At 35.0% G+C, this 11896-nt stretch overlaps 1 protein-coding gene across 1 annotated transcript; it reads left to right on the top strand.

Annotated features, from left to right (window-relative positions):
• LOC109228087 (vetispiradiene synthase 1-like) lies at positions 4551–7199 on the top strand. The gene is made up of 7 exons (XM_019393266.1): positions 4551–4820; positions 4896–5190; positions 5298–5670; positions 5750–5968; positions 6113–6251; positions 6341–6586; positions 6700–7199. The coding sequence occupies exons 1-7, from the start codon at positions 4701–4703 to the stop codon at positions 6718–6720; spliced, it is 1413 nt and encodes a 470-aa protein (XP_019248811.1). The 5' UTR covers positions 4551–4700; the 3' UTR covers positions 6721–7199.

The raw sequence follows: 11896 nt of genomic DNA, 5'->3' as shown, positions 1-11896 counted from the left end.
TTCGGATGTTCGGGAGGATGAGAAAACTTCAGTTTCCCTGGTGTTTCTTGGCAGTAGTTACAGGTCTCGCAAATACGAGAATTTGTTCGCATTTGCGAGAAGAGCTTCGCAGTTGCAAAGAAGCCCGACCTAGGCAGCGTTCGCATTTGCAACACTTTGGTCGAATTTGAGATCTCCACAGCGTCCGCATTTGCGACTCCTTAGTCGCATTTGCGACTCCTTGGTCGCATTTGCGACTCCTTGGTCGCATTTACGACCTTGGCAGCATAAGCCCAAGTTCGCATTTGCGAACCAGGTGTCACAAATGCGACATCTGAGACCTGTGAATAGCTTATTAATTGCGAGATTTAGATCATTTAGCTCATTTCCTTTAATCTCTTTGGCGATTTTGGAGCTTTTGGAAGAGGGTTTTCACCTAACACCTTGAGGTAAGTAGTTTCTACACAACATGAGTTAAATACATAGATTATGGGTAGATTAACATGTAAAAATTTGTGAAAATAAAGGGTTTAGATGAAAACTTAGGTTTTTGATAAAAATGAGATTTAACCACTAAATTGATTATGGAATTAAGTGAATCACATATTTGAGTTCAAGGGGTTATGAGTAACAACTTTCTTCGAAAATTTTCGGAATACGGGCACGTGGGCTTGAGCGTGAATTTTAGGAATTTTGCAAATAGGCTTGGGAAATCACTTTGATAGTTAGGATATGAACTTTTGAGCATGTATTGACTACTTTATATAATATTTGACTAGTTTTGAGTCGTTTGGCACCAAATTGAGGGTTTGGGCACTATCTTGGACCGGAAAGTAGGCTTTGAGGTGAGGTAAGTCTCTTTTCTAACCTTGTAAGAAGGAATTAACCCCATAGGTGAACTTAATTAATATGTGCTTCTATTTGTGGGGGCTACGTATGCACGAAGTTACGAGAGTTCGTACATAGCTACTATTCATGCTTATGCCCGGGTATGTTTAGGCTTACACCATGCTTTGTGGACCCCGTTACTTGATTATGTTTGTTAATTGTCTGGAATAGAGCTGGGGTTGAGGATTTATGGATTTTAAGAGTTTCAAGTTGAATTTCTTTATTTTGAAGAATTGAGGGATGTTACGATTAACTTAAGAAATTTATACTTAACCACGTCGCAAGTATATTCAGCGAGCGAGGTGACTTTACCGATCTGCAGCAGCCAGAGTCTTTTTTTTTTAACTATATTTTTCTGTCTATTTCTCTTCGGACAGTAGACTAGTATTCTTTTGTATATTCTACTAAATGCTCACACACTTGTGAAACCAGGTATTGGCACATACTAATAGACTTGTGGTTTTGGTTTTATTCTATGATTATGATTGCACTCAGTTGCTATCGTGTTATTTATTTTAAGTTCACTATTTCTCAAATCTTTTAATATAAGGAAAGTTTAGATACTTGGAAAAATTTGTTAAAAAGAGGAAACCATGTGGCTAGTTCACAGTTGGCTTGCCTAGTATCGTTAGGCGTCATCGCAGCCTATTATAAAATTGGGTCGTGACAGGAAAATACTACTCCCACAGCCATACCGATGCCCACACCAAAACTAAGACATGACGCAATCTCTTTCGCGCTCTAACTGCAAAAGTTTCAAATTTAATTTATCTAATTCCACTTCCAATTTTAACTCAAACAAAATGTTTAATAATATTTACGTGAATTTTAAAAATCATTCACTCAAGGGCGGAGCTAGCCCTCAGGATACGGGTTCGGTTGAGTCCAATGACTTTTGTTCAAATCTTGTCTGTTGCAGATTCTGATTTGTTGTGTATTGCTTAAAGTACAGCTACTCATCTTGTGATTTGTGGATGGATCTTAGGTTCTACATGAAAATTGTATAATATTTTGAGCAGGTTGAAAAATTTGGAATAGTCGTATTTACAAATGATATTTTGAGCAGGTTGAAAATTTTGGAGAAATCATATTTACAAAGTAAACTCTGCCGAAAAATTTAAGAATTTAAAGAGTTTGAAAATTTTCGAGTTATCGAATTGGTCATTCAATTACTTTGTGATTCAATTATCCTAAAAATTTTGTTTAATTATTTCTCATTGTCTTTTGTAGGTGCAGAGATTGCGGATGAAAGCAGTGACGAAGATCTTACTTGAGTGTTGTTGATCATTCTGTTATTATGTTTAAGGATATTTTAGTTTAGAACTTTTTGTATGCAAACTCATCTTTTGACTTTTGAATTATTGATCAAACAATGTATTCATATTTTGTTTTTGTATACGGATAATTCTAGTTGGATATTTTAATTTTATTTCGTGGTTTATATAAGTTATGGTGTAAAAAATTTCATAGGATATAGGAAAATATTTCTCATTTTGCTTCTATAAGTATCAGAAATTATAATTTATTGCAATAGAGAATATAACCGTTCAAATAGACCTAGCAAATAATAAGAGCGACCCCTAATAACCATTACAATATGTTATAATATCCGTTGCAATAGGGTACTGATAATTGTTCTGATATATCACAAAAACCATTGCAATATATCACGAAAACCGTTGCAATAGACTTAAAATCGGTTGTATTATTATACCAGAACGGTTTATAATCCCCCAACAGAAAAGAAAATCGTTCCTATACATAGAACAATGGTAGTAGTCCAAACCGTTACAATATCCCTATATATGGAGACAGTTTTTAAACCATTGCAAATAACTGTTCCAATAGACCTATTGTAACGTTGAATCCAGGAACGTGTCCAAATCCGTCCCATAGTGTATCTATTGCAACGATTTTCGAAGGGTTGCCATAGCTGTAATTTCTAGTAGTGTAATTAGAATCCAATAACTTAAAAGAATTAAAATATTGAACCCATAAGTTTCAAATTCTGACTCTGCCTCTGAATTTACTCATCGGAGCTGAAGTACACGCGCATCCAAAGATTAGTACTTTAGAAAAGTATAAACACCTTTTTTGGTTATTGGACATCCCTTTATTTTTCTCCGTATATTTTAAAGTTAGAGTTGCTAAGTAGCATAAATTAAAGACAGCCATCGAATGTGTATGAATTATGCATAATTCATATATAATGTGTATAGTTGTATATAATTAGTATATATCTTATGTTTACTGTCTAGGAAAAAATAAATATTAATGTTGGTTAGCTATTTATTTGAAAATTCCCAAACGAAATCCAAATTTCTTAGTGCCATCAAAGTGGACCACGAATCAACCTTAGAAATCACGTAAAATAATTATAAAACGGATTCGCACATAAGACAATGCACACATACAATGAATCATAAGTAATATTTTATGTAATAGTCATCTTCATACTTCATACTTCATAGTTGAAACTAGGATACCTAACGCGGACTAACGGACTCCCGACAGACGCCAAAGAATGAATAGAATAAAGCAACAAGGGATAAAAAAGAAATGACATTACTTCTAGAAGGGAAAAAAGCACGTTTCCATATTACATATAAGAGTATTACATACTAGGGACATATTTACAGTACATATCAGGTTAGTTAAAAAAATTTACATATGGATATCATATAAATTAAATTGAGTAACCCATAAAACAAATTGGACTACCTGAAGTCAAAATTAAATACACATAGGGTGTGTTTGGTACGAAGGAAAATACTTTTCGAAAAATATTTTTTAATTTTTTTTTTATATTTGATTGGTTTAAATGTTTTGAAAAATATTTTTCTCATGAACTCATTTTCTTCCAATTGGAGGAATCTGTTTTCCCTATCAAATGAAGAGAACTTTCCCCACCGTATACTTCATCCCTACCAATCCGCCCCTCCACATCCCACCCACCCCCTATCCCACCCCACCCCACCCCACCCCACTCCCTCCCCCTACTCCCAACCTCCACCTTAATAGAAATATTATTAAGAGTATTTCTTTTTCATGTTGTAGATAGAGTACTTTCTTTTTCATTTTAACAAAACGAGTATTTTTTTTCATGATGTAAAAAAGTATTTTCTTTTATTTCAACAAAAAAAATACTTTCTTTTCATGAAATAGAAAAAGTATTTTCTTTCATTCAACTAAAAAAAAACTTTCTTTTCATGATGTAGAAAAATTATTTTCTTTCATTTTAACAAAATAATGTAGTAAAACGTATTTTCTTTCATTTCAACAAAATATTTTCTTTTCATGATGTAGGATTTTTTTTTTCATTTCAACAAAATGAGTACTTTTTTCATGTTGTAGAAAGAATACTTTCTTTTTTCAACCAAAAAAATATGTATTTTCTTTTTAATTGCGGAGCACGAACTTTAACGTTGTTTTTGCGTAAAAAAGAAAAGCATTACGTTAGTTCCTTTGCGTTTGTGTGAATTTTTAAAAGAATAATTAAATTATTGAAAAAAATATAGTCCTGAAAATTAAGCACATTTCTGAATCCTCCTTTGGTTCCGCCACCGGCGGTCACTGGATAAGTTTTAAATCTAGAAAGGAAAAAAGCATGTTGCCATATATAGTGAGTATTACAGAGCAGTGTGTGCAGCCGCAGGCTGACTAACAGCAACGTACAAAACAAAAATTCTAATAGTGAAAGATGGCTGAGACAAATCAAAGGCTCTCACCATTATAAATATACATTTCCTTCTCTTCCATTTCCATCAATATTACTTCCTTCAGTTCTCTTAAACAAACAAACATACATACAGCTCGATCAGCTAAGATTAGAAATGGCCCCAGCTGCTGCAGTACTCAGTAACTACGAAGAGGAGGAGATCGTTCGCCCCGTTGCAGACTTCTCTCCAAGTCTTTGGGGTGATCGTTTCCATTCATTCTCCCTCGACAATCAGGTATTTATATATCTTGTTGTATCATCAGGAAGTTAGTCTGTGATGCTGCATAATAATAAATATATCCGTTTACAGGTTGCAGGAAAGTATGCTCAAGAGATTGAAACATTGAAGGAACAAACAAGGAGTATGTTAATGTCCGCGGCTTCTGGAACTACTACTACTACATTAACATTGGCTGAAAAGTTGAATCTCATAGACATTGTTGAACGTCTTGGAATTGCCTATCACTTTGAGAAACAAATAGACGACATGTTGGACCAAATATACAATACTGATCCCAACTTCGAGGGTCTTGAATACAATGATTTATGCATTTTGTCCCTTCAGTTTCGACTCCTCAGACAACATGGTTACAATATCTCTCCAAGTAATATAATATGCACTACTTATTTTGTTGTTACGTGTATCTAATTAATTAATATATGTCCACTTACACCTCTAGTGTATTAATCTTTTCTTTTCAACTTGAACCAGAAATTCTCAGCAGATTCCGAGATGCAAACGGCAAATTCAAGGAGTCTCTTAGCGATGATGTCAAGGGTCTGTTGAACTTATACGAAGCTTCACATGTAAGGACTCATGGAGAGGACATCTTAGAAGAGGCGCTTGCCTTCTCTACTGCTCATCTTGAATCTGCAGCTCCACATTTGAAATCACCTCTAAGTAAGCAAGTGACACATGCCCTCGAACAATCTCTGCATAAGAGCATTCCAAGAGTTGAGACACGTTACTTCATCTCCATCTATGAAGAGGAGGAACTGAAGAATGATATCTTGCTTCGATTTGCCAAATTGGATTTCAATGTACTTCAAATGTTAAACAAACAAGAACTCAGTGAAGTTTCAAGGTACCCTCGTAATAATAGTAATTTTTTTTGCTCATAGTAATTTCTCAGAAGTTGATATATATTGTTACTTATTTTATAGGTGGTGGAAAGATTTGGATTTCGTGACGACACTTCCATATGCTAGGGATAGAGCAGTTGAATGCTACTTTTGGACGGTGGGCGTTTACTCTGAACCTCAATATTCTCAGGCTCGTGTCATGCTTGCTATGACTATAGCAATGATTTCAATAGTAGATGATACATTTGATGCTTATGGAATTGTAAAAGAACTTGAGGTCTACACTGATGCCATACAGAGGTATGATTTACTTCTCCTACAATTTATAATACGAGACGATAAACGTAGACGTTAAACGCAAGACATTTCTCCTTCTTCGTATGAAACATTATATGTTTTGTAAAATTGATTAACTTATCAATCCATATTCTTTTCATTTATTAGGTGGGATATTAGCCAAATTAATCGGCTCCCGGATTACATGAAAATCAGTTATAAAGCACTGTTGGATCTCTACAACGATTATGAGAAGGAATTGTCAAATGATGGCAGATCCTCTGTTGTTCACTACGCCAAAGAAAGAGTATGACTCGTGACTTATTCTCCTCTTATAATGAAACTTATTCTTTGAATATGTAGTGATGGTTGAGTGACTTTGCTTGTTTTTCATAGATGAAAGAAATCGTGAGAAACTATTTTGTGGAAGCAAAATGGTTTATTGAAGGATATATGCCACCTGTTTCTGAGTATTTGAGCAATGCATTAGCTACTAGCACTTATTACTTGCTTACTACTACATCCTACTTGGGGATGAAGTGTGCTAACAAGGAAGATATTGAATGGTTGGACAAGAACCCTAAAATTCTTGAAGCCAATGTAACCTTGTGTCGAGTCATTGATGACATAGCCACCTATGAGGTATGCATTATTGCATCAAATATAAACTTTGAAATTTCACTAAGCTTAAAGAATCATGAAGCAATGTATAAGTTGAATTCATACTTGCTCCTACAATATGATTGCCAATCCAGGTTGAGAAGAGTAGAGGTTAGATAGCAACTGGAATTGAGTGCTACATGAGGGATTATAACGTATCAACGGAAGAGGCAATGGAAAATTTTCAAGAAATGGCTGAGATTGCATGGAAGATGTAAACGAAGGAATTCTTCGACCAACTCCTGTCTCTAGAAAGATTCTTACTCGTATTCTCAATCTTGCCCGCATTATTGATGTCACTTACAAGCACAATCAAAATGGATACACTCATCCTGAAAAAGTTCTCAAACCTCACATTATCGCCTTACTGGTGGACTCTATTGAAATTTAAATAATAAATTGTTGTATTCACTTTGGGGCACTTGGTTCCCCCTTAAATAAGTATTTAATCGACATTTGATAGATATCTTGTTGGTATCTCTGTAGTTAAGCTAAGAGTTGGTGGCCATGCATGTTATTTTCCTGCAATGAAATTACGCTTTAATTTTCTTATTGTATCATTATTGAAATTTGAATAATACTTTATTTTTATGCTTTTTTTTTCTTACAACTGATTTCTTCAATACTGATAGACTTTGAATGTGGGGTAACTAATTATTAACATAAAAGTAGAAAAAGAAAAGGAAGTTCTTTGTTATTACTGCTAAGGATCAAAACTATTCCTGAACTATACGATTTTGAAATAACTTTGCCTTTCGTTAAAATGTGATTTCGAATTTATTTCTGTCATTGCTTATAAAGTGGTTCAATAGTGCCCTCTTCGAGTAATGAACCTTAAAAAAAAAAAAAAAAAAAATTAAAAGGCATGACCCCTAATTGCCTGTATATTATCAAAATCCAAAAGCTAAATATATGGAGGAGGGGGAACTAGTGTCTTGCCTCTCCTGGAACATAGAGCGAATTAGGTTCACTACACCTAATTGTTTTGGTAAGTTCACAAAGATTCCAATAAGGGAAGGAAACAATGTGGCCGTTAGCTCTGAGAGTGTAGGAAGTTTTGACTTCCTGATCCATATGATGAAGGATATACAAAGAGGCCACACTAATTGCAATCAAATACATCATTGGTGTTAGTTTCCCTCTTCACTTGTCTGATTCTAAAATTTGGAACCTGAGCTTTTTTCATTCTGAAAGCCCTTCAAAACTCGATAGGAAGTTCCATGACTTGAAAAAGATTTAGAGCATCTGATGGAAATTGTAAACTGGCTCCGTATTTTGCTAAGGCATCTGCAGTTTCATTCGTTCCCGATAACAATGTTGTACCTTTGTATTAAGGATACAGAACGTTAATTCTATTAACAAGAATACACCCACGTCTAATGGCAGAATTGGTGGGTCATTCATTTAGTGACGTGACAATTTTTTACCGGGCCACGTGGCATTTTCATCCAAAAGCCATAGATGTGTTTATTTTTACCCATTTACCTGATCCGACCCTATGGCATAGAGAGTAATAATAAGCTGGGTTTACTATAACTTTTTTGACCCGGATAACAAACCATGAAAACATCAAATTTCACTGCATTATTACTTTCAGCTTTCCTAAAATTCTTACCCGTTTCATCATCAATATCAACAAGCAACGGCATCACACTTTGAAATCCATGAACCACAAGTCATTTATCATAATACAAATCTGGATACACAATTTCAATCCCATTAACAAACCCCATATCATTAACCTTTATAATCTTCAAACTATGCCCATTACGTAATTCTCAATTCAGTCCGATTCTCATTCAACTCACTTAAATCACTCCAATAAAACACAAGCGGCACTTAATGTCTCAAAAATGATTGTTGGTGATACACTAAGGGCTAGACTTGAAATTTGGATTTCGATTTGTATTTTGGTAGATGAAATTTTGGCTGAAGAAATCTTCAATCGTAAATCGGAGACACGAAGATTTTGATGTTATTTACTGAAAATTTGAAGATTAACTCGTGATGTAAAGGAGTTGGAGGAAAAGAGTAGGAATTTTGGAGGAAAGGGAGGGATTGAAGGGAAGAGAGAGAAGTGCAATTGTAGCGGCAATGATACTGTGCTGGTGGGGCGGTGACTTGTGAAGTGAGAAATAAGATAAGTAAACAGAAAATAATGAAGAAGGAGAGTGAGTTGAAAAGCTAAGACCCATATTTGGCTTTTGGATAAAAATGCTACGAGGCCCAGTAAAAAATTGCCACTTCATTAAATGAAAGGCCCATCAATTCTGCCGTTAGACGTGGGGGTATTTTAGTTAATAGAATTAACGTAGTGTGCTTTTTCGGACGGATAGATGGACGGAGGGTACTAGTAAACCATTTAACAAACAATAGGGGTAGTCCAGAGGCGTATTTAGGGGGGTTTCATGGGGCATGTGACCCCATGCTCCTCGCCCTAGATCATGTATAGTAATGTTATTTTTTTTTTCAAAAATATTTAAATATATGTGTGTGTACCCATGCTCAAAGTATTATATGATGTGATGATTATTGGGTGTACCTCTGTAGGTGCGGTTGTGAGTTTAAATCTTATGTCAATCTTGTTGTGTTTTCCTTTTTTTATAGAAGTAGACGCCCATGGGAGATGGGCGTGTCTGGTGTTATATTTTGCGTATTAATTAAGTACTTTTTCTTTTTATTTCTTTTTTCGTTTGGTTTATTCTTTCAAAATTTTCACACATTGAGATTCCTAGTCTTCTTTTCGCTATAAAATCTTATATGATTAAACAAAATATGTATATTAAAACTAGTAGCAGTATATAATTTAGCAAATAGCCAATGGATTCAATTGATCTCAATATTTTCAACATGTATATAGATGTAAGAAAAGTACTATTTTTTAAAAATAATAATTTGAACTTATAATTCCAAAAGTGCAATAGGCACGCAATCGTAAGAACTAAAGGTTGAACTCGTAAAATTTATTCTGAATCCATCTCTTCTTAATAGTGCACTCATCCTGCTAAAATCCTGGATCCGCCTCTTGGGTAGTTTAGGCCCTTATGTATAACATGCCTCATTTGGTTGATATCATCAGCCAGTTCCTATGGGGGTTTAAAATGTCCTTTGATCATATTAACAACCATGAGAGAGTCCATTTCAAAATAACAATTAGTAAGGTTGAGGTTCTTGCACCAATTGAGGCCATAGAGTGCAGCTTGAACTTCTGACCGATTGTTAGTATAGGTTCTAGTACAGTTGTTTCTACTTCTATCAGTGTTTATTTTCAACCATCCTTCAGGCAGCTTTTCCTAAAAGAAGTGCTCTAGTGTCGATCCTTGGCCTGAAGGCTTCCATGTGAAGGCATAGTTGATGCCAAATCCATCTCATTTCCATAGTAATTCCTTTTCATGAATACCTTCAAATAAAACAAAATAGAGTGTCTTAGTTTAGCAATTGAAGGAATAAAATTACCATACATGACAGAACATCTATCTTTCGTAGTCCCCAACAAATGAATATTAAAACTATCTGAAATAGTGCCTTTTGTACATTATTCATATTTTTTTTTGGTCTTCCATTCCCTGATAGTGTGAGCAACTAAATAAAAGTCTACTTTGATACCTAAGGGACCTGTAAAGAATTCCAAGTTAAAAAAGCAATATTACTATCTAGAAGAATATGAGCAATAGTTACTTTCTTTGGATGATTGTAGCAAGAGCATTTGGACACAATATTATTTCCAAATTTCTTAATGACTTCATCTACTCTATGTTGCTCCGACATGGCAGTTTAGGTTCCGCATCTGTGTCGACACGACACTAGTATGGGTTGTTTAACCCAAAAATAGATTTTTCGGTCAAAGTCAAAATCAAGAAGAAATTGGGTTGCAGTTAGAACTTTTTGAACAAAATTAAGAATGATTTCATATATTTTCCATAATAATCCAATGCTATTACAAATGAGGACTAAGTCCTTATATAGGAGTATACAATTATAACGGTTTTCATACTTAATTCGGGCTGATGAATAGCATTAATTTCCTTGATTACCCGTTTCTATATATAATAGTAATGAAAGCGTTTATGACTGAGGATTCCTTGTAACCACAATTATATGTCAATTTTCCTTCCTTATTTAATACAGATACGTGCACCTTCCTTATTTAATGGTCTTTATACATTCCGCCCCTATTTCTCTTCTTTCCCGTTGTCAGAGCCAGTTTCTTTCCTAGAGAAATTCTGAGGGTGTTTCTCCCGTACCTTCTTGAATTCTTTAACTTAATGCCACTTGTCACCTTATTGATGGTCCACGTGTCATGCTTTTTCTCCACTAATACAGATAGTCCCCCCGCTTTTTGAATATTCTCAACTAAATATTCGGGAAGTGGTAAGTATTATGGAGGGAATTATTTGCCACCGTTTCTCGAGTATCATAATGCCTTCTTCAGAATCGATGTGGCGTACGTCAAGTTTATTTAATGCCCAAGCCACGTGGCTTACCCTGATTGGTTTTGCAGTTTCTCGGTGCTTTTTTAGGATTTTTTCTACAGCTGCATCAACCACAAAGTGACAGTTCTTTTATGACAGTTTATAATGACCAACCTTGATGACAATTGCTTCTTCTTCTAAATACTTCATCATGCTTAATTTTTGAAATCCTCTTCCTTCTTCTTTGCATTCATCTCCGGTTCTATCATGACAGTTTATAATGACCAACCTTGATGACAATTGCTTCTTCTTCTAAATACTTCATCATGCTTAATTTTTGAAATCCTCTTCCTTCTTCTTTGCATTCACCTCCTTAACCTTGCATCATACTCCTCTATCTTTCCACTGTATTTTCTTTGTAAAATATGTCTTCTTCAACACCAGATCCTCGTAAGGTCGTGATCGTCGATGAACTTGCTCCTTCTACTGCCCCTACTAGGAGTAGGAGAGGTGGTAGACTCCGCAGTCTTGGTTCATTATTCATTCGCAGTTCTACTCCTCAATGTAGATCTGTCAAGCTATCTCCTTCTAGGTCTAAAGCTTCTTTAACCCCTAGATCTTCTTCTAAGAGTAGAGATCAGAACCAATGCGTGAGCCTATAGTTTCTGAGATTGTTCCTCAAGAGTTTTCTTTTGTGTCAGACCATGAAGCCATGAAAAATCAAGTTTCTTATATATTTTTCCCTTAATCATGTTGAACATTAACCAATTTTGATCACTCCAGGACTTCTTTCTTTAGTTCGACGTGAATGCCATTGAAAACCATATTTCCCAGTTCTGATTCCTGGCGCAAACCAAAGAATCACTTCTTACCATGCTGG

Source organism: Nicotiana attenuata, chromosome 1, assembly GCF_001879085.1.
Source record: "Nicotiana attenuata strain UT chromosome 1, NIATTr2, whole genome shotgun sequence".
NCBI classification, from domain to species: Eukaryota; Viridiplantae; Streptophyta; class Magnoliopsida; order Solanales; family Solanaceae; genus Nicotiana; species Nicotiana attenuata.
The sequence above is the reverse complement of the archived record's forward strand: the minus strand, read 5'-3'. Positions and strand labels throughout refer to the sequence as shown.